The sequence below is a fragment of the Neophocaena asiaeorientalis genome, unplaced genomic scaffold (assembly GCF_003031525.2).
Source record: "Neophocaena asiaeorientalis asiaeorientalis breed wild unplaced genomic scaffold, Neophocaena_asiaeorientalis_V1.1 scaffold675, whole genome shotgun sequence".
Lineage (NCBI taxonomy): Eukaryota > Metazoa > Chordata > Mammalia > Artiodactyla > Phocoenidae > Neophocaena > Neophocaena asiaeorientalis.
Genome location: NW_020173713.1, coordinates 256344 through 277487, shown reverse-complemented (window position 1 = coordinate 277487; position 21144 = coordinate 256344). Strand labels below are relative to the sequence as shown.

Genomic DNA, 21144 nt, shown 5'->3' with positions numbered 1-21144 from the left:
AAAGAAAGAAAGAAAGAAAGGAAGGAAGGAAGGAAGGAAGGAAGGAAGGAAGGGGAAAGAAGGAAAGAAAGGAAGGGAGGATGGAGGGATGGAAGGAAGGAGGGAAGGAAGGAAGAACGAAAGAAAAGAAAGAAGAAAGGATAAAATAAAGTAAGATAAAATAAAATAATTAAAATAAAAAATAATTATTAAGAAAAAAATTTTTTAAAGAAAAAAAAAGATACAACCCTAGGACAAATGGTGACGGCAAAGCTATACAGACAAAATCTCACACAGAAGCATACACATACACACTCACAAAAAGGGGAAAAGGGGAAAAAAATAGTCTCACACACAGGCTTCTTGGTGGCGGCAGCAGCAGCCTTAGCGTCTCATGCCCGTCTCTGGGGTCCGCACTGTTAGCCGCGGCTCCCGCCCGTCTCCTGAGTTCCTTTAAGCAGTGCTCTTAATCCCCTCTCCTCACGCACCAGGAAACAAAGAGGGAAGAAAAAGTCTCTTGCCTCTTCAGCAGGTGCAGACTTTTCCCGGGACTCCCTCCCGGCTAGGCTAGCCGTGGTGCACTAACCCCTTCAGGCTATGTTCAAGCCGCCAACCCCAGTCCTCTCCCTGGGATCCTACCAAAGCCGAGCCTCAGCTCCCAGCCCCCGCCCGCCCCGGCGGGTGAGCAGACAAGCCTCTCGGGCTGATGAGTGCTGGTCAGCTCTGATCTTCTGTGTGGGAATCTCTCCGCTTTGCTCTCCGCATCCCTGTTGCTGTGCTCTCCTCCGCGGCTCCGAAGCTTCCCCCCTCCGCCACCCACAGCCTCCACCCATGAAGGGGCTTCCGTGTGTGGAAAACTTTTCCTCCTTCACAGCTCCCTCCCACTGGTGCAGGTCCCGTCCCTATTCTTTTGTCTCTGTTTTATCTTTTGCCCTACCCAGGTACATGGGGAGTTTCTTGCCTTTTGGGAGGTCTGAGGTCTTCTGCCAGCATTCAGTAGGTGTTCTGTAGGAGCTGTTCCACATGTAGATGTATTCCTGGTGTCTCTGTGGGGAGGAAGTTGATCTCCGCATCTTACTCTTCCGCTATCTCCCCACAGTCTCCAACACAGCATTTTGGACATAAAGTGTTAAAGGCTAGAACAGGAACTGTGGGTGGCGTGCTCTTTGGAGGAACAAAATGATTATGTGGAATAGCCTCAATGAAAATAGTGGTGGGGAGCTGGGGGAGAGATAGAAAGAGGAAAAGCCAAAGAGATACTGTAAAAGAAGGCTCAGTAGAATTTACTTAGAGACTGGATGGTTGGTACATGGATGGTTGGTACACTCAACTTCAGGAATGCTGGATGTGGAAGAAGGGCCCAAAATAAGAGAGGTGCCGTGCTCTCCACTGTATCCTCGTGCCTAGAAATGTTGTACATGGTAGATACACACGGTACCTAGCACATACTAGTACATAGTACTTCTGTGAGATGCTTTATAAATCGTTGTTAATGGATGACTTCTGGGTAACAGCCACTGGAGAGATTTCTAGCATCATGGTTTTGTGTGTGAAACTCTGGAGCAAGTGCCTCCCCACAAGGTCTTCTAGTGCCTTGAGCCTCCCTGCTGGGCACTCTGAATCCATAATAGAACAGTGTGGTTAAATGTGGGAGCCTCACCTCCTTTCCTTCCCATAAGTTTTAGCCACTGCTACTGACCTGTGGCTCTGGTTCCTGCCCTTTGGTAGGCAGCTTCCCCTGCCCTTCCTCTTACACCTCCTTCTCTGTGTCTGGCCTGTTACCGCTCAACCCATGTTTTCCTCAGCAAGGTCATTCTCCTCAGGACTACCTTTTTAGGCCTTAGCCCTCTAGAGCTCAGCACAGCTGGGATATTCTGTGTTTCCGCTGGGGTGAGGGGCATTCCCAGCTACGATGGAATCAGCTTGAGTCTGTCTACTACTGCTCCTGGGAGGTAGAGAGCTGATTTATCCCCCTCTATAACAAGAGTGTTGAAAACATGGGTCCTTATCTTAGTCAACTCTGCTCCCTCAGTGTGTCTAGTATGGAATCTGCCACGGTAAATGAATGAATAAATTAGTAAATAAGCTATCATCTATTTATCTCTCCACCATCTCCTTTATTTATCATGTTTCTCTTACTCTGTCATTATTTTGTTCTCTATCACCCATTTCTCTCTGTGTAGTTCCTTATAGTCTTTCTCAGACTTTTTTCCTTTCTGTCATTTATTTTTCTCTGTACCATCTCTCCCTCTTATCTCTGTCATCTGTCTGGTCCTTCTGACATCTATCTTTCTTTCCTTGTTTCCTCTCCCCTCCCCTCCTCTCCTCTCCCCTCCCCTCCTTTCCCTCCCTCTCTCTCTCTCTCCTTCCCCCTTCCCTCCTCCCTTTCCCGTCTCTCTTATTCTCCCCCCTCCCCTCATTCTCGCTCATACCAATCATCTCTTTATCTTCTGGCACTACCCATGCCCCATACATGCTCTTCCCCATCCCTTCTTCCCCACTTGCAAGAGTGGCATCTATTCATGTGAAATATACCAGAGCACAGGGATGGGTCCTGTAGAAGCCAGTCAGTGCAAGAGTTGTGGCTGCAGCCTCCAGCACCAGACAGATGCTGTGGTTGTATCCAGAGCCTTGGCCTCAGACCCATTTCCCTTTATTCACCCCTGTCCTGCTGAACAGCCAGTCTCCTCTGTCAGCCTAGCACACCATCCACCATCTCGTTCTATTCTCCCTGGCAGGAGTTGGGGCTCCTTGCCACCCTTTTGCCTACAAACTTGGGGATCTCACCTCTGTGCCCATCTTATCCTTCACTCTCTGAATGTCTTTACCATGCTTTATTTGAATTAGGTCTTTCTCTCTCACTAATCTGTAAGTTCTCAAGGGTTAAGCCATATTTGATTGATCTCTGTATCCCCAGAGGTATGTACAGATGGTACACAGGACACATACAACAAATGCTTATCAAATGAATAAGCCAAAAATTGGCAGCTAATTGGCGTTGACTTGCTCAAACTTCTCAGTCATTTACCTATCCCTTTCTTAGAGAAAAATGGGAAGATTGGCCAGAATGATTTTTTTCTTAGAGAAAACTTAGGGTGGGCACACTGTTCATTGGGAAGCAGCACTCACTTATTCCGCAAATATTTATTGAGCATCTACTATGCGTCCGGCACTGCTGTACACGCTTGGGATACACCCATGAGCAAAAGAGCCCTGTGACGCTAACATTCTGTATCTCCAGGCATTGTCCTTGGGGTGAAGGAGATTTGAGAGCTGAGGGGGTGGCCACTAAGATTCCTACATCAGCTCCTTGCAAGATGTTCTACTTCATTTAAGGGAAAGAGGGGGTGGGGGCGGAAGCTGCCTGGGAAGTGATTTCAGCTCTGGTTCCCTAAGTTGACTTCCTGTCCCTTTCTTACTGTAGGAGGAACGCCCCCGTCAGTAGGCCACATTCATGGCATGTGGCCAAGCTGCTGGAGGGATGCCCTGAAGCAGCCACCAATATGCACTTCCCTTCTGAAGCCTTCAGCTTGTCCTGGCATTCCGGCTGCAACACGAGGTAAGTCTAGAACCCTCCCCTCAAGATAGGGTAGAGGCTAGATCACCCAGCCACTTCCTCTCCTCTGCTCTCATCCCCGTTGGAGGCTGTAGAGCCCAGAATGCTATCCCGGAAAATGGGGTGGGTTTCCAGTGTGCCTGGCTTCTGGTCCTCGTCTACTGAGAACTGTCTGTGACTTTGGGACAGTCCCTTTCCTTTTAAAAAATGTTTCCTTGAAATACTGACCTCACTCGACTTGCAAAACACCACTTTCTCCTCCTTTTCTCCTTATTTCCTTTGCAGTCTCTTTCCCTGGCTCCTCTGCATCGTCCTGGTCTCTGATATCGGTGGCCCTGGGTCTGGGTTCTGGTCCTCTTCTCTAACTACAGTGACTCATGGTGACCTCATCCATTGTTCCTCTCATCCCAGCTCTGTCACAGAACCAAAGCTTTCAGAATGGGAACCTCCCTGAATAACAGGGTCCACCTGCAATGAGGATCTCTCAATTTAGGGTGCTTGGGATGGTCTGTGGTTGAAAGAGCTGCCCAGCAGACTCAGAGAACTTTCTCAGCAAGCCCAGAGCCAGCAAAGCTGCTGGCCTCAGCTGCCTTTTCCCTTCTACAACAAGATCTTCCCTCTGAGAAGGGATTTCTGTTGAGGAGGCTCAGGGAAGCTAAGGGCTGAGTTTGCCCTGACTCAGTGTCTTTATTTGGCATCCGAAGTCAGGGGCTCAGGGATGAGGCAGAGGCAGTTTTGTTCTGGGAGAACACACAGAAATACATTCTGAGCTTGGCTCCTGTTTGAGTGGGGGTGTGGCTGTTTTCAGCAGGAAGGGTGGTGGGTTGGGTAGCAGATCTCCTTGCCAAGGAGTAATTGATGGATTCCTGGCCCAGAGGTCAAGTAAGTGGAGTGGCTAATGGGCAAGGCAGGGAGCAAGAATTAGGGAAGGCTGACCTGGGGGATCTTGTGGGCTCCCGCCAATGCTCAGCTCTGGTGTTTGGAACTGTGGCCTTTCTGAGGGCAGCCTGCAACCTCCTGGGTTTCTAGCCACAGGGTGTTACTGGCATGACTTGGCTCATTTTGGCTTTGTGTGTGGGAAATGATACTTAAAATTCAAGATTGTGTCTGATCCTAGTCCCTTCTTTGTTCTCCCTGGTTTGGCTTTGCCATGGGGGATGAGGGCGGCCTGGGTGGGCAGGGACCACTATAGTATCAAAAGTCATAGTAGAGAGGATGCTGATAACAATAGCCATGAAAACAACAATCAAGAGAGCAGCAGCTCCAGGTATTGAACCTTCGCTAGGTGCCCAGGCTGCGACAAGAGCTTCACTTTTATCTGGTTTCACCCACAAAGCAACCCTCTGATACAGATATTACTATTATTTACATTTAACAGACAGTGTAGCAGAAGACCTAGGACATTAGACTCGTAGAGGCCTGGGTTCAAATTCCAGGTCTGTTTCTTTAGCTGCTGTGTGAGCTTGTCAGTTTACTTTCCCTCTCTCAGCTTCAGTTTTCTCATTTGTCAAGTGGAGATAATAATCTCTCCCCTTCAATTTGAAATGAGACATTGTAAAGTGCCTGGCACATTGTAGGTCCTCGGTAAATGGTGAGGATTACTATTACCAAGAAAAGAACAGGGGGACGCCTAAATTTTGGCCCTGTCTGGGCCATGAACTAGAGCTGGGCGATGTTGAGAAAATCACATCCTCACAATCACTTCCCTTTGCAGGGCTTGCTTGACACCAGTGATTCTCAAAAGCATATGGTCCCTGAACCAACAGCACCAGCATCACCCAGGAACTTGTCAGAAGTAAAATTCTCAGGATCCACCCAGACCTAAAACTCTGTGGACATGAGACCTAGTCAGTTGTGTTTTGATGAGCCCTCTGGGTGATTCTGATACATGCTCAAATTTGAGAACCACTGATTTACAAAATGGGCTGGCTGAAATTAAATCAGCCCTTTAGGGCCCCTCTCAAATGCTAATAGTCCGTGCTTGTTTCTCCTAGCAGAGAGCTATAGCTGACTCCCTGGGGACAGCAATAGTCCAGAAGCAATTCTAGACTCACTGAAGGCAGAGAAACAGAGCACAACCCTCAGTGGAGTTCTCACACTGTTAGTCTTTGGGATCTTGCCCTATCCTTCTTCCACATATCATCTTGTCTCCCATTTTACCACATTTCTGTAGTACCCCCAGTGTCCATCTGTTCGCCTGTTTCCCTTCCTTCCTCTTTTGCCTTATCTCTCTCTCACTTGTGACATGGGTGCCTCTGGGTTGTCCTGCTTCTCCCATGGCAGGGCTGGCCAAGGTGGGAAAGGGATCTGGTGACGTAACTAACTGGTGTGCCCTGTGTCTTGCAGTGACGTGTGTGTGCAGTGGTGTCCACTCTCCCGGCACTGCAGCACTGAGAAAAGCAGCTCCATTGGCAGCATGGAGAGCCTGGAGCAACCAGGCCAAGCCACCTATGAGGGCCACCTCTTGCCCATTGACCAGAGCACATACCCCAATCAGCGTGACTCAGCCTATAGCTCCTTCTCGGCCAGCTCAAATGCTTCTGACTGTGCCCTTTCCCTCAGGCCAGAGGAGCCAGGCTCTGTGGACTGCATCATGCAAGGCCCAGGGCCAACTAAGGCCCCTAATGGCCAGCTTAATGTGGCCGAAACCTCAGGAGGTGGCCGGCATACCAGTGGGAGCCACTTGACTCCTAGCTCCCAGATATCATCCCGTCCACAGGAGGTCCACCACTCAGGGCCTGCCAAGGCTGCCAGGGGTCCACCACAACCTCCAGTGAGGCGAGACAGTCTTCAGGCCTCCAGAGCCCAACTCCTCAGTGGAGAGCAGAGCAGGGCTTCTGAGCTTGTGGACTCCTTGCAACAGAAGGAGAAACCTAGCTTGGACACCATGCTATCCCCAAGGAACCCTAACAGGTTCTGCTGCCTCAGCGGGCAAGACCAAGTGACAAATGAGGGCCATCAGAACTGTGAGCTCAGCCAACTTCCTGAATCCAGCCAGAAGGGCTCTGAGCATCTACTGATGGAGGCCTCGGCCAAAGCTGTTGGATTCCCAAAAGCATATGACAAAGCTTCCAGCACAGATCCCAGCCCACTTAACCAGGCTTCAGCAGAACTAGCTAAGGCTTCTTCTTTTGGCAGCCCTCCACACCTCACAGGACATCGCCATAGTGCCCCTGAAGAGCTACTGGCGTCCCACTTGCAGCATGTGCACCTTGATACTAGGGACAGAAAGGGGACGGAGCTTCCAGCTGGGCAGGATGGGCAGGAGTGGACTCTATCCCCTTTGCACAGTAGCCACACAGGCAAGAAAAGCCCATGTCCCCCTGCAGGAGGAACCCAGGACCAGCCCAGCAAAGAGAGAAAGACCAGGCCAGTGGATGATAGACTTCTGGGTTCGGGGCATCAGAGCCCAAGCAGTTCCCCACATGGAGAGGCTGATGGACATCCTCCAGAAAGAAGTTTCCAGGACCCACACAGAGCAAGCAGAGCTGACAGTGAATTGGCCAGCCAGCAGTCCTCTGCCTCTGGCTCCCTTGTTCAACAAACCACTAAAGTAGCTGGCCGCACAGAGACAACTGAAGAAGGGGACAGTGAGCCCAAGGAGTGTGGCCGGGTGGGTGGTAGGCGAAATGGAGGGACCCGGGGCCGCTCAATACAAAACCGGCGGAAGAACGAGCGTTTTGCTACCAATCTACGTAATGAAATTCAGAGGAGGAAGGCCCAGCTCCAGAAAGGCAAGAGTCCCTTGTCACAGCTGTGTGACACCAAGGAGCCAGTGGAAGAGACCGAGAAGTGCCTAGAAAGTCCTCCACTTCCTGCCTCTAACTCATCCCTTCTATCTTCGTATAAAAAACCACCTAGCCCCAGAGACAAGCTCTTCAACAAGAGCATGATACTCAGGGCTAGGTCTTCAGAGTGCCTCAGCCAAGCCCCTGAGGGCCATGAATCTAGGACGGGCTTGGAGGGACGAATGAGCCCTAGCCAGAGACCTGGCCAGTCCTCTTTGAGCCTGAACACCTGGTGGAAAGCATCTGACCCATCCTCCTCAGACTCTGAAAAAACAAATGTTCACCGTGGAGTCCGTGGAGGTCACTGGAGATGGTCGCCAGAACACAACCTGCAGCCACATGTGGCACTAGCCGTGGAAAACTCTTCCAACCCAGGTGACAAGGAATTGAAGGCTTCTACTGCCCAAGCTGGGGAGGAAGCCATCCTCTTGCCCTTTGCAGACAGAAGAAAGTTCTTTGAAGAGAGTAGCAAATCCTTATCTACATCTCATTTGCCAGGTTTAACCACTCGTAGCAAGACTTTTACCCAGAGACCAAAACCTGTTGACCAAAACTTCCAGCCAATGAGCTCCAGCTATAGGGAATTGAGGCGCCATCCCATGGACCAATCATATCACTCCACAGACCAGCCCTGTCATGCCACAGACCAATCATATCATTCCATGTCACCCCTTCAGTCAGAAACTGCCACTTACAAAGAATGTTTTGCAAGCAAAGGTCTAGAACAATCCATGTGTTGTAAGCCACTACACTGTGGTGATTTTGATTACCGCAGGACGTGCTCTTACTCCTGCAATGTCCAGGGAGCTGTAGTCCATGACCCTTGCATTTATTGTTCTGGGGAAGTCTGCCCTGCTTTGCGAAAGAGAAATATGATGCCAAACTGCTACAACTGCCGGTGCCACCACCACCAGTGTATCCGGTGTTCAGCTTGTTATCATAATCCCCAGCATGGTACCCTTGAGGACAGCAGCTTGGCACCTGGCAACACTTGGAAACCCAGGAACCCAACAGTGCAGGTGAGGACTTGGCTCTTGGATGGGTGAGCTTCATTATTCTCTTTGTGAGGAGAAAGCTAGGTAAATCATTTGAAAACGTAACAATTATAATATCTTAAAATTATATAGTGCTGGGTCCACCAGGTGGTAGCTTACTAACCTTGGGCAAGACATTCAGTGATCAAAATTGCACTTACCTCATCTTTAGAGGTGGAATAAAATAACTTTTGCTTCACAAAATGAACACAACTGGGCTTTATATCCTGACTGTATAATTGGTATCTGAGTGAACTTAAGCAAGTCATCCAGCCACCAAAAGTTGTAGTTATGTGATTCTTTTTAAAGGGAAAAAGAAAAGAATTTTTACCTCATAAAATGGCCAGTACTAAATAAAGTCTTATTACCTCATCTCTAAAGTGGAGGAAAGTAATGGCTGCCTCATGAATTAGTTGGGTGGATCAAATGAGATTGTGTAACACAGAGTGCCAGGCTCAGTGCCTGATCCAAAACAGCATGTATTCCCTTCCATTTCCTGCTTTAAAATATATTTGGAGCTGCAAAACTTGCAGATGTCTCCCAGGCTTTGTTTGCAGAGACCCAGGTCTAAATTGGCTGTTGCTATACCCTGGTTATGACCTACAACTCTAATACAAGCCACCACCATCCCTCAGGGTATCTGTGGAAGGACTCCCTATGCTGTTGCCAGCTTACCGCCAGATTCCTTTCCCATGGCTTTCCTAGTGCCACCTTTTGGCTGGTGCATTCAAACCAGAAGTTAGTTCCTGTGTTGAACTGTTTTTGCATAGGCCTACACTTCTGAAAGACTTACTGTATGAAATTGCTCAATACATATTCTTTGAAGAAATGAAACTTAGGGGTAAAGAAGCCTTACACAGAAGAGTACATACTCTACTATTCCTTTATATAAAGTTCTAAAACAGCTATTCTATGGAAAAAAATTTTCAAAACAGTGGTTGCCTGTGGCAGGCAGCACAGAGATTGACTAGGAAAGGGCATGAGGGAACTTTGTTGGGTGATGATCTATATCTTGATAAGAGTTTGAGTTACACAGGTGTATACATTTGCCAAACCTTAATAGATGTACACTTAATGTTTGTGCATTTCGCTGGAAGTAAATTTTGCCTAAAATACTGTAAACAAATATCAAACTTTAATGATATGTATGCTTGAGCTTTTGAAGTATATTGATTTACACAACTTATTTTCTAGTTTTCAGCATACAGATATTGCACATATTTTGTTATATTTATCCTTAAGATTTCATGTTTTTGCTGCCATTGTAGATACTGTTGTTTTCTTAAGGTCAAGTTAAAATTCTTTACTATTATGTAGAAATGCAATTTAATTTTGTATATTTTCCTTGTATCCTGCAACCTTGCCAAACTCACTTTTCTTGGTAGATTTTAAAAGATTTTCTTGTCATCCGTAAATATAAGTAATTTTGTCTTCATTTCCACTGTGCGTGGCTTTATTAGGAGAGGAGGCCCCTACTGCACTGTCTAGGACCTCCAATACAGTGTTTAGTAGAAGTGATGAGAGCAGATATTGTTACTTTGTTCCCAATTTTTCACTTTTAAGTTTGATGTTAGCTGTAGATTTTTTTGTAGATGCCTTATAACAGGTTGAAGAAATTCCCTTTTATTCCTAGTTTGTTGGGAGAGCTTTTATCAAGAGTGGATATTGAATTTTTTTTCAAGTGCTTTTTCTGTATCTACTGAGATGGTCATACAGTTTTTCTTTTTTAGTCTGTTGATATGGTGAATTACATTGATTGATTTTTGAAATAAGAACCAGGCTAGCATTGCTAGAATAAATCCCACTTGGTCATGACATCTTATCCTTTTTATATATTACCAGATTTGATTTGCTAGTATTTTGTTAAGGATTTTTGTCTATGTATATCACGGATTTTAGTTTGTAGTTTTCTCGTGATGTCTGAGTCTGTTTTTTCTGTTTGTTTGGGTTTTTTGGGGGGTTTTCTTTTGCGGTACGCGGGCCTCTCACCGCTGTGGCCTCTCCCATTGTGGAGCACAGGCTCCGGACGCGCAGGCTCAGTGGCCATGGCTCACAGGACCAGCCGCTCCACGGCATGCGGGATCCTCCTGGACCGGGGCATGAACCCGTGTCCCCTGCATGGGCAGGCGGACCCTCAACCACTGCACCACCAGGGAAGCCCGAGTCTGGTTTTCATATCAAGATACTGGCCTCACCAAATGAGTTGGGAATTGTTCTCTTCTCTCCTATTTTCCGGAAGAGTTTGCATAGAACTGGTATTTTTTTTTTTCCTTGAATGTTTGGTAGAATTCATCATTGAAGCCATCTGGGCCTAGAGTTTTCTTAGTGGAAAGATTTTTGACAACAAATTCAATTTCTTTAATAGATATAGGGTTATCTGGGTTATCTATTTCTTCTTGAGTGAGCTTTGGTAGTTTGCCTTTCAAGGAATTTGTCCATTCCATTTAAGTTTTCAAATGTATGGGGATAAAGTTGTACTTTGAAATGCATCAAGAATTTAAGATGGATTTGTGGATGGATAGAGGAGTGAATAGATGTGTGATAAGGCAAATACAGTAAAATACTAACTGTAGAAACTATACAATGGTGGATATATAGGTGTTCATTGTAAACTTGTTCAACTTTTCTAAGTGTTTGAAAATATTCATAATAAAATGTAGCGGGAAAAAAGGAGAGGAAATATAAAATAATGGTTTAAGGGCATGATGCTGAAACCAGACTACCTGGGTTTGAATTCCTAAGCATTCCCATCTAAAAAAAATGGAAATGATAACAGTACCTACTTCATAAGTTGGTTGAGAGGATTAAATGATGTAACATGTGCAAGGCATTTAGAACAGTAACTACCAGATAGTAATCATTTTTTAAAGGTTAGTTATTATCTTTTAGAATAAAGGGAGATTTGGGCTTACCTTGAGAAACTTTTGCTGAAACAAGGACCTGCAAGTAGACAATGGAGAAAAGGGGCTAAAGTTGGGGGTGGGGATGGGGTAAGCAGATGACAGCTGCAGAACGGTCATCCTAGGGCCAGTAACTCCATAAGGGAAGGAGGTGAAATTTGCAGGTTGCAGCAGCTGACAGCAGCAATGCAGGTGTGCATGTGCCCATACCATGCCTCTCCTTTTGTGCTCTGAGGGAAGGACACATTGGTTTCCTAATGTCTGTTAGATTAGATAAGTAGGTCTGCTTAGACGCTAGGCTTTCAGACATGTGGACAGCCATCCAGAAGCCACTTCATGCCCATTTCTACCCCTGTCACCTGAGCTCACCTTCCCTCCAGACATGGGGAAAACTTGTAGATGCGTTAGGATACCCCAACTCAGGTGGCTAAGGTAGTTGTGATGGTGGCTATCTGAAGTAGGGTTGAGATCCTGCTCTTTATGGCCCCTGGAAGAGGATGGGGAGCCAATTAGATCCTCTTTGGTGCTGTTAAGAGAACTAAAATCAGCACACACCTAAATCCCTCATGCTTCATGCCAGTTAGTTCTGCATATATTATCAAAGTATTTCATTTAACAACTATATGAGATACATTATAATAGGATCCCCATTTTACAGCTGAGAAAGCTGAGGCTCAGTGAGATCACACATCCTGCAAGTGGTGAAGCTAGAATTTGAACAACATAATGATAATTAACATTTGAGTGTCTATGGCGTACCAGGTGCTGTTCTAGGTGCTTTACATGTGTCAACTCATGTCGTCCTCAAAGCAATCAAGAAATAGATACTGTTATTATTATGATCACTATTAAATAGCTGGGGGAAATGAGCTAAGAGGAACTCGGTAGTTTGCCTGAGGTCACACTCAGTGTGGGATTTGAATCCATGTAGTGTGGCCTCAGAGGCCAAGCTCCTAGTTGTGCTACACTGCCTTTCCAAAAGCTGATTGCAAAGCCCAGGCCCTCCCCACTCTGGCAGGATGCCTTCTAGCAATATAACTTCCACTAGGGCAACAAGTTCCTACCACAGTCAATCCCCATCTGCAACAAGCCCTGGAGATATCTGCCTCTTTGATTCAAAGAGTGCAGACAATTTACAGCAACCTAAGTGTCTCAGTGAAAAAAAAAAGTAAGGTGATACTGGGGAGTTGAGGAGATTGAGAGTTGGGACAGGACTTTGGTTTGGCCACTTCTATTTACTGAGCACTTCCCACAGGGCTAGACAGGGCATGGACAGGAAATCCTGGCTCCCACTGTGGCAAAATGAGTAATAGTGTCTTTGAAAGCAGGGACATCTTACAAGGGCATCAAGGCAGAATCTGTGTTGAACAAGTGGTTTTTGATGCTCTCACATGACAGGTACAGGCAGGGACTGCTCTGGTCCTCTGAAAGCTGTGAAATCTTATCGTTTCCATGGCTACTAACGTCCAGAGCCTCCTATGTGCCGAGTGCTGTGCTAAACATTCTCTATACACATCCCATTTTATCCTCACTCCTGGGAATCCAGCAAGGCTAGATAGCCTAGTCCTTATTTGCCAGACAGGAAGCTGAGGTTCAGGGAAGTGACATAACTACCCTCAAATAATGAGTATCTTAGCCAGAATGACTGACAACCAGGTGTCTTACCCCCAAAAAGGTAGTATTTTTTTTTTTTTACTGAGGCAAAGATAATAAAACTTTGAATGGGACCAATAATAGCATTGGAGAAAGTGGGACTTTGGAAGATCAGTGAGGTTTAGGAAAAACTGTGCATTCCCGTTGGGCTAAGTTCTGAGTCACTGGGTAGAGGGTACGGAATGCTGAAATCAGGGAGAATGTCAAAAGCAAATTTGCATTAGGCTTGGAGCTAGAATAGGAAGCAAGGACATTTTTACAAATGGCATATGTGGCTTGGGCTGCAGGGAAAAGAATGCTTGGGCAAAGCCCTTAAGAACAATATGCCCAGGGTGAAGAGTCTCCTCCTGTAATACGGAGGATGAGTGCTCCCCAGAAATAAGCCCGCCTCAGCCACTGTCAGCGGATCTGGAACGAGGAGGAAGGGCCCCTGAAGTACAGGGTGGGCTAGGACAGGGTTGTAGCAGCAGGAGCTTTAGGCCTCAAAGCCTCCTCAAGGGCTGCGGCTTCCAAGAAGTTGCTTTCTATGGTGGAAGAGGCAAGAGGAACAAGCAGGTTCACTGGGAAGAACAAACAAAGAGATTTTCTTTGCAAGAGCCAGAACAAACAGCAAACATGCTAAACTGGTTTTTAACGTGGTTTGGGAGGGGAGTGGAGAAAGAGAGGGAAACTCAGAGTTTCTAGACCACATTGTCCAGGTCCTTGAGTGCTGTCTTAGACTCTGCATGCCCCCAGCAGCCCAGCAAGCCTCCTGACAGAAAGGCAGCCCTCTAGGTACATAGTTCTGTAGCCTGCATGGGAGAGTAGAAGGAACCAGCTGTGGGGGTGGGGAAGAGGGGGTGGGCCTGGCCCAGGACAAGCTCCTGACCTCTTTACATTTTTGAAGCCATCTATATACCTGGCTGTCCAGAGGTCCCTAACTTATCAGAATTTTGCTTTGCAGGACTTTCCTGGGGACAAATGGAAGCCAATAACAGGAAACAGGAAGACCAGCCAGTCAGGGAGGTAAGTGACCGCTCTGGGAGTTGGGGTGAGTTAGTACCTCTGAGTCTTCTGTGGAAACTGGTAAGGTTTTCTGTTTTCTATTTGCTCTGTTTCCTTTGAGGAACCTTGTCTGGTGTCAGTACAAAGGCCTTGATGCTGTAAGATGTAATCCAGCCTGCCCACCAGGCAGCTGGGCTATAGACCAAACAGATGGGTAGCACATTTTGGAATACGTAAAAAGGAGTATTGTGGGACATTGTGCCCATCAGCTCAGAGGCCTGAGGCAGGTGCCCAGGCACAAGGACATGGGGACCAGACCATGCTAAAACACAGATGGGAAGGCATAAACTATGCTTGCCTTCCAAGCAGCCACTGGGTGGTTGGAGGGGCCAGAGAGGAGGTAAGACTGTCCAGCCACTGCTGTGCCTTTGCCTCAGAATGTTTCTTGGGTTCTGCCACCTTTCTTTTTATAGGGCTTGTTGAGAGATTAAGGTCTGTTCATTAAAAATCCAAGGCAGATCATGCTAACAATAGGTTAGAATTCCTAAAAGAAGGCAGGGACATTTTTACAAATGGTATGTATGGCTTGGGCTAGAAGGGAAAGAGTTGCTTCTGCAGAGCCCTTAAGGAAAAAAGAATGCCCAGAGTGGAGAATCTGTTCCTGTAATGTGGGGAACATGGCACCTGGCACTTATGCTCCAAAGACATGAGCCCACCTGTCATAGGTGACCATGTGGAGGAGACAGTTACCTCCTCCAGGTTGCTCTCCATCAGTCTGGTTGGAACCCCTTTTGTGAAATTGTTTGATATACTCTTTCAGCTAGTTCTTCTCCAGGACAAGAGGCCCGTAAATTGTATTGATTCTTTAACTCAAACTCCAGGAATAAAGGAGGGACAGGGAAGATGGCTCTTAGCTGCGCCTCTGTGGGGGCACCTAGGAAGAGGGCTAGAATCTGGATCCCCTGACCTCTGAAAAGCCCAGGGTTCTTTCCAGTGGTCTATATTATCCCCTGTGATTTGGTGGTGTAGTCAGGAATAAATTGGGCTTTCTTTTGACTCCAAAGTCTGGGAAACCTATTGGTTTTCTGATTGGCAATGGAAAGAGAGGAAGCCAACATTTACTGATCACCAGCTAAGTGTCAGTCACTGGGCTGGATCTTTTTATAACCATAATCTCATTTATTCTCCACAACAGTTAATTTTACTACCTATTTTATAGATGAGGTCCACAGAGGTTATATAACTTAGTTGAGGTCGCACAGCTAGTAAGTGATGGAGCCAGGACTCAGACTCAGGTTTGTCTGGCCCCAAAGTTCATGCTTTTTCCATTATAATGCTTCAATTAGGATCCCTAAGGAAACGCTTCAAATGGACCCCTCAGTATCATGTCTCAGGGACCTAAGGCCTGGGTGGGGATACTGTGGGATTCTATGGCTGGCCTTGATTCCCCACTGTTCTTGGAGAAATCATTTCAATCTAGTGGGTCTGCTGAGTTTCCCCTACTAGACTGAGACTGTCGAGAAAGGAGACCACACCTTGGTCACGGATGTATTCTCCATGCCTAGCACGGTGCCTGACACAGAGAAGTTGCTCAAGATGTATTTGTCATTTGCTTGCCAAATGAAGAAACAGAGCCTCCTCCACCATTGAATAGGTAAAATGACACAAAAATAATAATGCCAACTAACATTTCTTGAGCACGGTACTCTATTCTAGGCACCATTCAAAGCGCTTTACAAATATTTATTTACCACCATAACCTTAAGGGGTAGGTACTGTTAGTTTCTTCATTTGACCGAGAGAAGAAACTGAAACACAGATAGATAAATTCAGTTGCCTAAAGTCCCACAGCTAGTAAGTTGACTAGACCCAGGTAGTCTAGCTTCAGAGACACTATACTACACTATGGTGCTTCTCCAAAATGGCTCTCTTACTAATCAGCCAGTCAAGGAAGGGGACTTTATTTAAAACCTAGTATATGTACTGCCTGTTTCTAGGCAAGCAGGGAAATATTAAAGGAAGAGCATCAGGAAGCATAATGCCTGCCCATCCCCAGCTTGAGCAAGGAAGACTAATCCACATAAAGTTAAGTAGCAGTAATAATAAATTACCAGTTGCAAAACAGCCTATGTGCCACTAGCTAAGTTACACATATCCTGTTTTATCTTCCCCAAAACTGTCAGGTAGGCATTATTATAACTAGGGCAGTGATTCTTGAACTTGAATGTGCATTAGAAATACCTGGAGGGCTTGTTAAAAAAAATCCAGATACATGATAGCTCCCACCCCGCCCCCAGGGAGTGTGATCCAGTAGGTGTGGAATGGGGCTCAAAATGTGTATGTCTAACAAGCTCCCCAGGTGATGCTGTTGCAGCTGGTCCTGGGATCACACTTTGAGAACTGATGATTCAGATAAAGAATCTGAGGTTCAGAGGAGCTAAGTAACTTACTCAAGGTCTCACAGATACTAAAGGGACAAGCCAGGTTTTCAACTCAGGCTAGTTGCTATAAGATGAAAAAGTGTCAAATACATGTTTTAAACAAGAAAAGCCTAGCACATGGTAAGGGGCCAATACATGGTAAGTATCATTGTGCCCTATTTAAGTTCATTGGAGGGTAAGAAAACTAAAGGCTGGGGCCTATAGGAGGAAAGGCCCAGAGGGGAAACTAAGCAGGCTGTATTGGAGGAATAAACCCTGCTGGTTGTTAAGAGTTCTGGCCTTATCATTAAAAGGTCTACAAATAACAAATGCTGGAGAGCATGTGGAGAAAAGGGAACCCGCCTACACTGTTGGTGGGAATGTAAGTTGGTACAGCCACTATGGAGAACAGTATGGAAGTTTCTCAGAAAACTAAAAATAGAATTACCATATGATCCAGCAATCCCACTCCTGGGAATATATCCGGACAAAACTATAATTCAAAAGGATACATGCGCCCCGATGTTTATAGCAGCACTGTTCACAATAGCCAAAACATGGAAACAGCCTAAGTGTCCATCAACAGATGAATGGATAAAGAAGATGTGGTAGATATATACAATGGAATACTACTCAGCCATAAAAAAGAACGAAATAATGCCATTTGCAGCAACATGGATGCAACTAGAGATCATCATACTAAGTGAAGTAAGTCAGAAAGAGAAAGACGAATACCATATGATATCACTTATATGTGGAATCTGAAATACGGCACAAATGAACCTTTCTACAAAACAAAAACAGACTCAAAGACATAGAGAACAGACTTGTGGTTGCCAAGGGGGACGTGAGGAGGGAGAGGGATGGAGTGGGAGTTTGGGGTTGGTAGATGCAAACTATTACATTTAGAATGGATAAACAAGGCCCTACTGTATAGCAAAGGGAACTATATCCATTCTCATGGGATAAACCATAATGAAAAAGAATATAAAAAAAGAATGTATATATGTGCATAATTGAGTCACTTTGCTGTACAGCAGAGATTGGCACAACATTGTAAATCAACTGTACTTCAATAAAAAAAAAAGTTCTGGCCTTGAAGTCAGTCTGCCTGGGTTCAAATCCAGGTTCTTCTGTTCGCTAGCTGTGTGAATTTGGCAAGTGGCTTTCTCTTCCCCCCCACCCCCACCCCGCCCAGCTCCTCTCTTTCACCCCACCCCATCAGTTTCCTTATTTGTGAAATGGGGTAAGAGTGCTTACCTCCTGTGACTATTGTGTGGAATAATTGAGTTAATATATGTAAAGTATTTAGGACAAAATCTGGCACCATAAACCCTCAGTAAATGTTAGTCGTAATGAGGAGGAGGAGGAAGAGGAGCAGCAGCAGCAACAGTAACAGTAGAGAAAAAGGGTAAAGAGTGAAGTATTGCACCAGGATAGTTAGGCCTTGAAAACTAGGTAGGATGGCAAATATGGAAGCAATTGAAGGTTATTGATCAGGTAAGTGACATGGTAAATATGGCACTTCAGATGATTTGGCAGCATTTGCAGCCTAGATGGGTTGAAGAAAGACCAATCAGGGGCGGTGATCCAGGCATGAATGAGTGTGGCCTTGTTTTGGGAAGGTGGGGGTGCAATAGGAATGTAACAGAAGGGATAGATAAATATGTGGAAATTCGGGGGAAAATGTTTATTGCGAAAGCAATATTACAGGAAATTAAAAACAGAAGAAAAAGTATCTTTTTTTTAAACATCTTTATTGGAGTATAATTGCTTTACAATGTTGTGTTAGTTTCTGCTGTATAACAAAGTGAATCAGCTATACATATACATATATCCCCATATCTCTTCCCTCTCGCGTCTCCCTCCCACTCTCCCTATCCCACCACTCTAGGTGGTCACAAAGCACTGAGCTGATCTCTCTGTGCTATGCGGCTGCTTCCCACCAGCTATCTATTTTACCTTTGGTAGTGTATATATGTCCATTCCACTCTCTCACTTCATCCCAGCTTACCCTTCCCCCTCCCCGTGTCCTCAAGTCCATTCCCTACGTCTGCGTCTTTATTCCTGTCCTGCCCCTAGGTTCTTCAGAACCATAGAAAAAGTATCCTTATTCTTACTACCCTAACACCCTAATTGTTTTCATTTCCCTGCCAGCCTTTATCTATAGGTGTAGAGATTTGCGGGTGGGGGGGGTCATGATTATAATAACTATGTAGATGTGATTTTATGTGTCCTGCTTCTTTTTTCCCCACTAAGCATTATTTGGTGAACAATTTTTCCTGTTGCTATAAAGCCTTCCTCAATAGTTATAAATTTTAATGGCTGCATAATATTTCACCAGCTTAATGTGCCCAAATTTGCTTAATCATTCCCAAACTGGTGGATAATTAGGTTGTTTCCAATTTCTTGCTATTATAAAGTAATGCTGCTAAAAAATTTTGAGCAGCTATAACCTTTTTCTCATTTTGAATGATCTCATTAAAAACAGTTATACAGAGTTGGGATTAGTTGTTGAAAGAAAATTAGCATTCTTATTGTTCTTGATATATTTCACCAAACTGCTTTCCCTGGAGGTGTTTTACTCTGCCATTAACAATATAGGAGAATACCAGTTTCCCCTAAAATTTGCCATCATGGAAATTTTTCTTTTTCTAATACAATAGGTATACATGGTACATATTATAATTTTAATTTGCTTACTTTGATTATTCTGGTTTGAACATTTTTCATGTATTTAATATTTGCATTGATTCCCATGTGAATTGTTGGTTCAGATAATTTGCTCACAAATACGTGGCAACTTTTGAGAGAAAAGTAAAAAGAACTTGGGAATGAAAGGAGTTAAGCCAAAAATAATTTTCTGCCCCAGTGTCTTTAGAAAGAGAAAATTATTGACAGAGTGGGGGCAGGTGACAAGGGGACCTGGTTTGGTGGAGATAATAAGTTTGAGTTGGGATATGTTGAATTTAAAGTTAGTGAGGAAGACAAGGGGATGCTTTTGAGGAGGCCTGTTGATCACCCAGCCAGCGGGGGTAGGATGAAGAAGAATAGCCAGCAAAGGGGATTGAAGGGGCAAGCATCTGGAGTAGTAAGAAGGAGAAGTATGCCAGTGTACCATCACAGACGATAAAGAGAGGACTGCTATTGGCTTTGACAGTTTGGACACATAAGTGACCTTCGAGAAAGCAAACTTAGGAAAATGGTGGGCATAGAAAGCAGATGGCATGATGGTCTGTAAAGGGGATGCATACAGAAGAAATGCACACAGTTTTACACATCCTAAATTCACCTTTTAAGTGTACAATTCAGTGAGTTTTGGTAAATTTGCATGCTATTGCAATCATCACCACAATCCAATTTTAGAACATGTCTATCTCCCTAAAAAGATCGCTTTTGTTCATTTCCAGTCACTCTATTCCACACTCAGCCTCAAGAAACCACTAATCTACTTTCTGTCTCTATGGATTTACCTATTCTGTATGTACATTTCATATAAATGGAATCATACAATATGTGGGCTTTTGTGTCTGGCTTCTTTTACTTAGCAAGCTTTAGCAGTTCATCTTTGTTATACCATATATCAGTATTTCATTCTGTTTTTTGCCAAGTAATATTCCATTGTATGGACATACCACATTTTATTTATCCATTCATCCATTAATGGACATTTGGGTTGTTTTCACTTTTTTTGTGAATAATGCTGCTATGACCATTCACATACAAATTTCTATGTGGACATATGTTTTCAATTCTCTTGGGTATATATTTAGGAGTAGAATTTCTGGGCCATATGATAACTCTGTTAACTTTTTAAGGAACTGCCTAACTGTTTTCCAAAGCATCTTCCACCAGCAAAGTAGGAGGGTTTCAGTTTCTTTTCATTAATTTTAATACAATGATTATGTGCTACTATGTGATTAGTAAAAGGGTTTAAAAGAAGAGTGCTTGAAAAGACATTTATACTTTTTAAAATGTTTAAAAAGAAGTTGGCTAGGAAAAGGAAGGAGAGAAATGGGGTGGTAGTTAGAGGGGGAGATAAGGTTTAAGTTAGTGGTTCTCAAAATGTGGTCCTAGGACCAACAACCTCAGTATCACCTAAGAACTGAAGTAGAAATGCAAATTATTGGACCCCACCCAGACCTACTGATTCAGAAACTGGGACATGGCCCAGAGATGTGTGTTTTAAGAAGCCCTTCAGGCAATTCTGATGCAAGCTAAATATGAGAACCTCTGGTTTAAGTGATGGTTTGATCAGGATTTGGGAAACTGGTTTAAGTTTAAAAACAGAAAGGAGAGGTCAATGGAAAGGGAAAGAATATTTTTGCTGAATGTGGAGATCATAGTTTATGATCTCAAGGAAGATGAGAAGGCCTAGGAAAGGTCAAGGGCAGAGATGACATTTAAAGAGGAGAAATCCTGATGGAGCTTCCGCTTACCTTCTCCCCACTACACACACATTTTTTAACATTTCTTATATTATTTCTGTCACAACTGGAATGATGGGTGTAGGTGGCAAAATCAAATGTATATTCTTGAGCCATTCTCTGCCTGGAAGCCTGCAACGAATTTTAATTCCAGGTAGTTACACTCTTGGTTGTCTCCCTCCACAGTTATTTAGTTTGCATGCAGAGAATGCAAACACATTTTGATATTAGCAGAAGGGAAAAAAACATTGGTGAGTAGATCTGCTGGGAGAAAAAGCTACATAAATGTGAAGCATTTAAAAGCCCAAAGAAATTATTTCCTAGATTATCTCATTTGGTTTTCCATACTTATAATTGCCTCCTGTGATCATTTCCATTTTTCTACTTTGCACAGACTTTTCCA

At 44.7% G+C, this 21144-nt stretch overlaps 1 protein-coding gene across 5 annotated transcripts in view; it reads left to right on the top strand.

Annotated features, from left to right (window-relative positions):
* The window catches only part of SHROOM4 (shroom family member 4), a 199516-nt gene that overhangs the window by 151338 nt on the left and 27034 nt on the right, over window positions 1-21144 (top strand). For all 5 annotated transcript variants that reach the window (XM_024750644.1, XM_024750640.1, XM_024750642.1 and 2 more), the window contains 3 exons: window positions 3404-3538; window positions 5882-8342; window positions 13854-13915. In XM_024750644.1, the coding sequence (XP_024606412.1) occupies window positions 3404-3538; window positions 5882-8342; window positions 13854-13915 (2658 nt within the window). The remainder of the gene's footprint in view (window positions 1-3403; window positions 3539-5881; window positions 8343-13853; window positions 13916-21144) is intronic.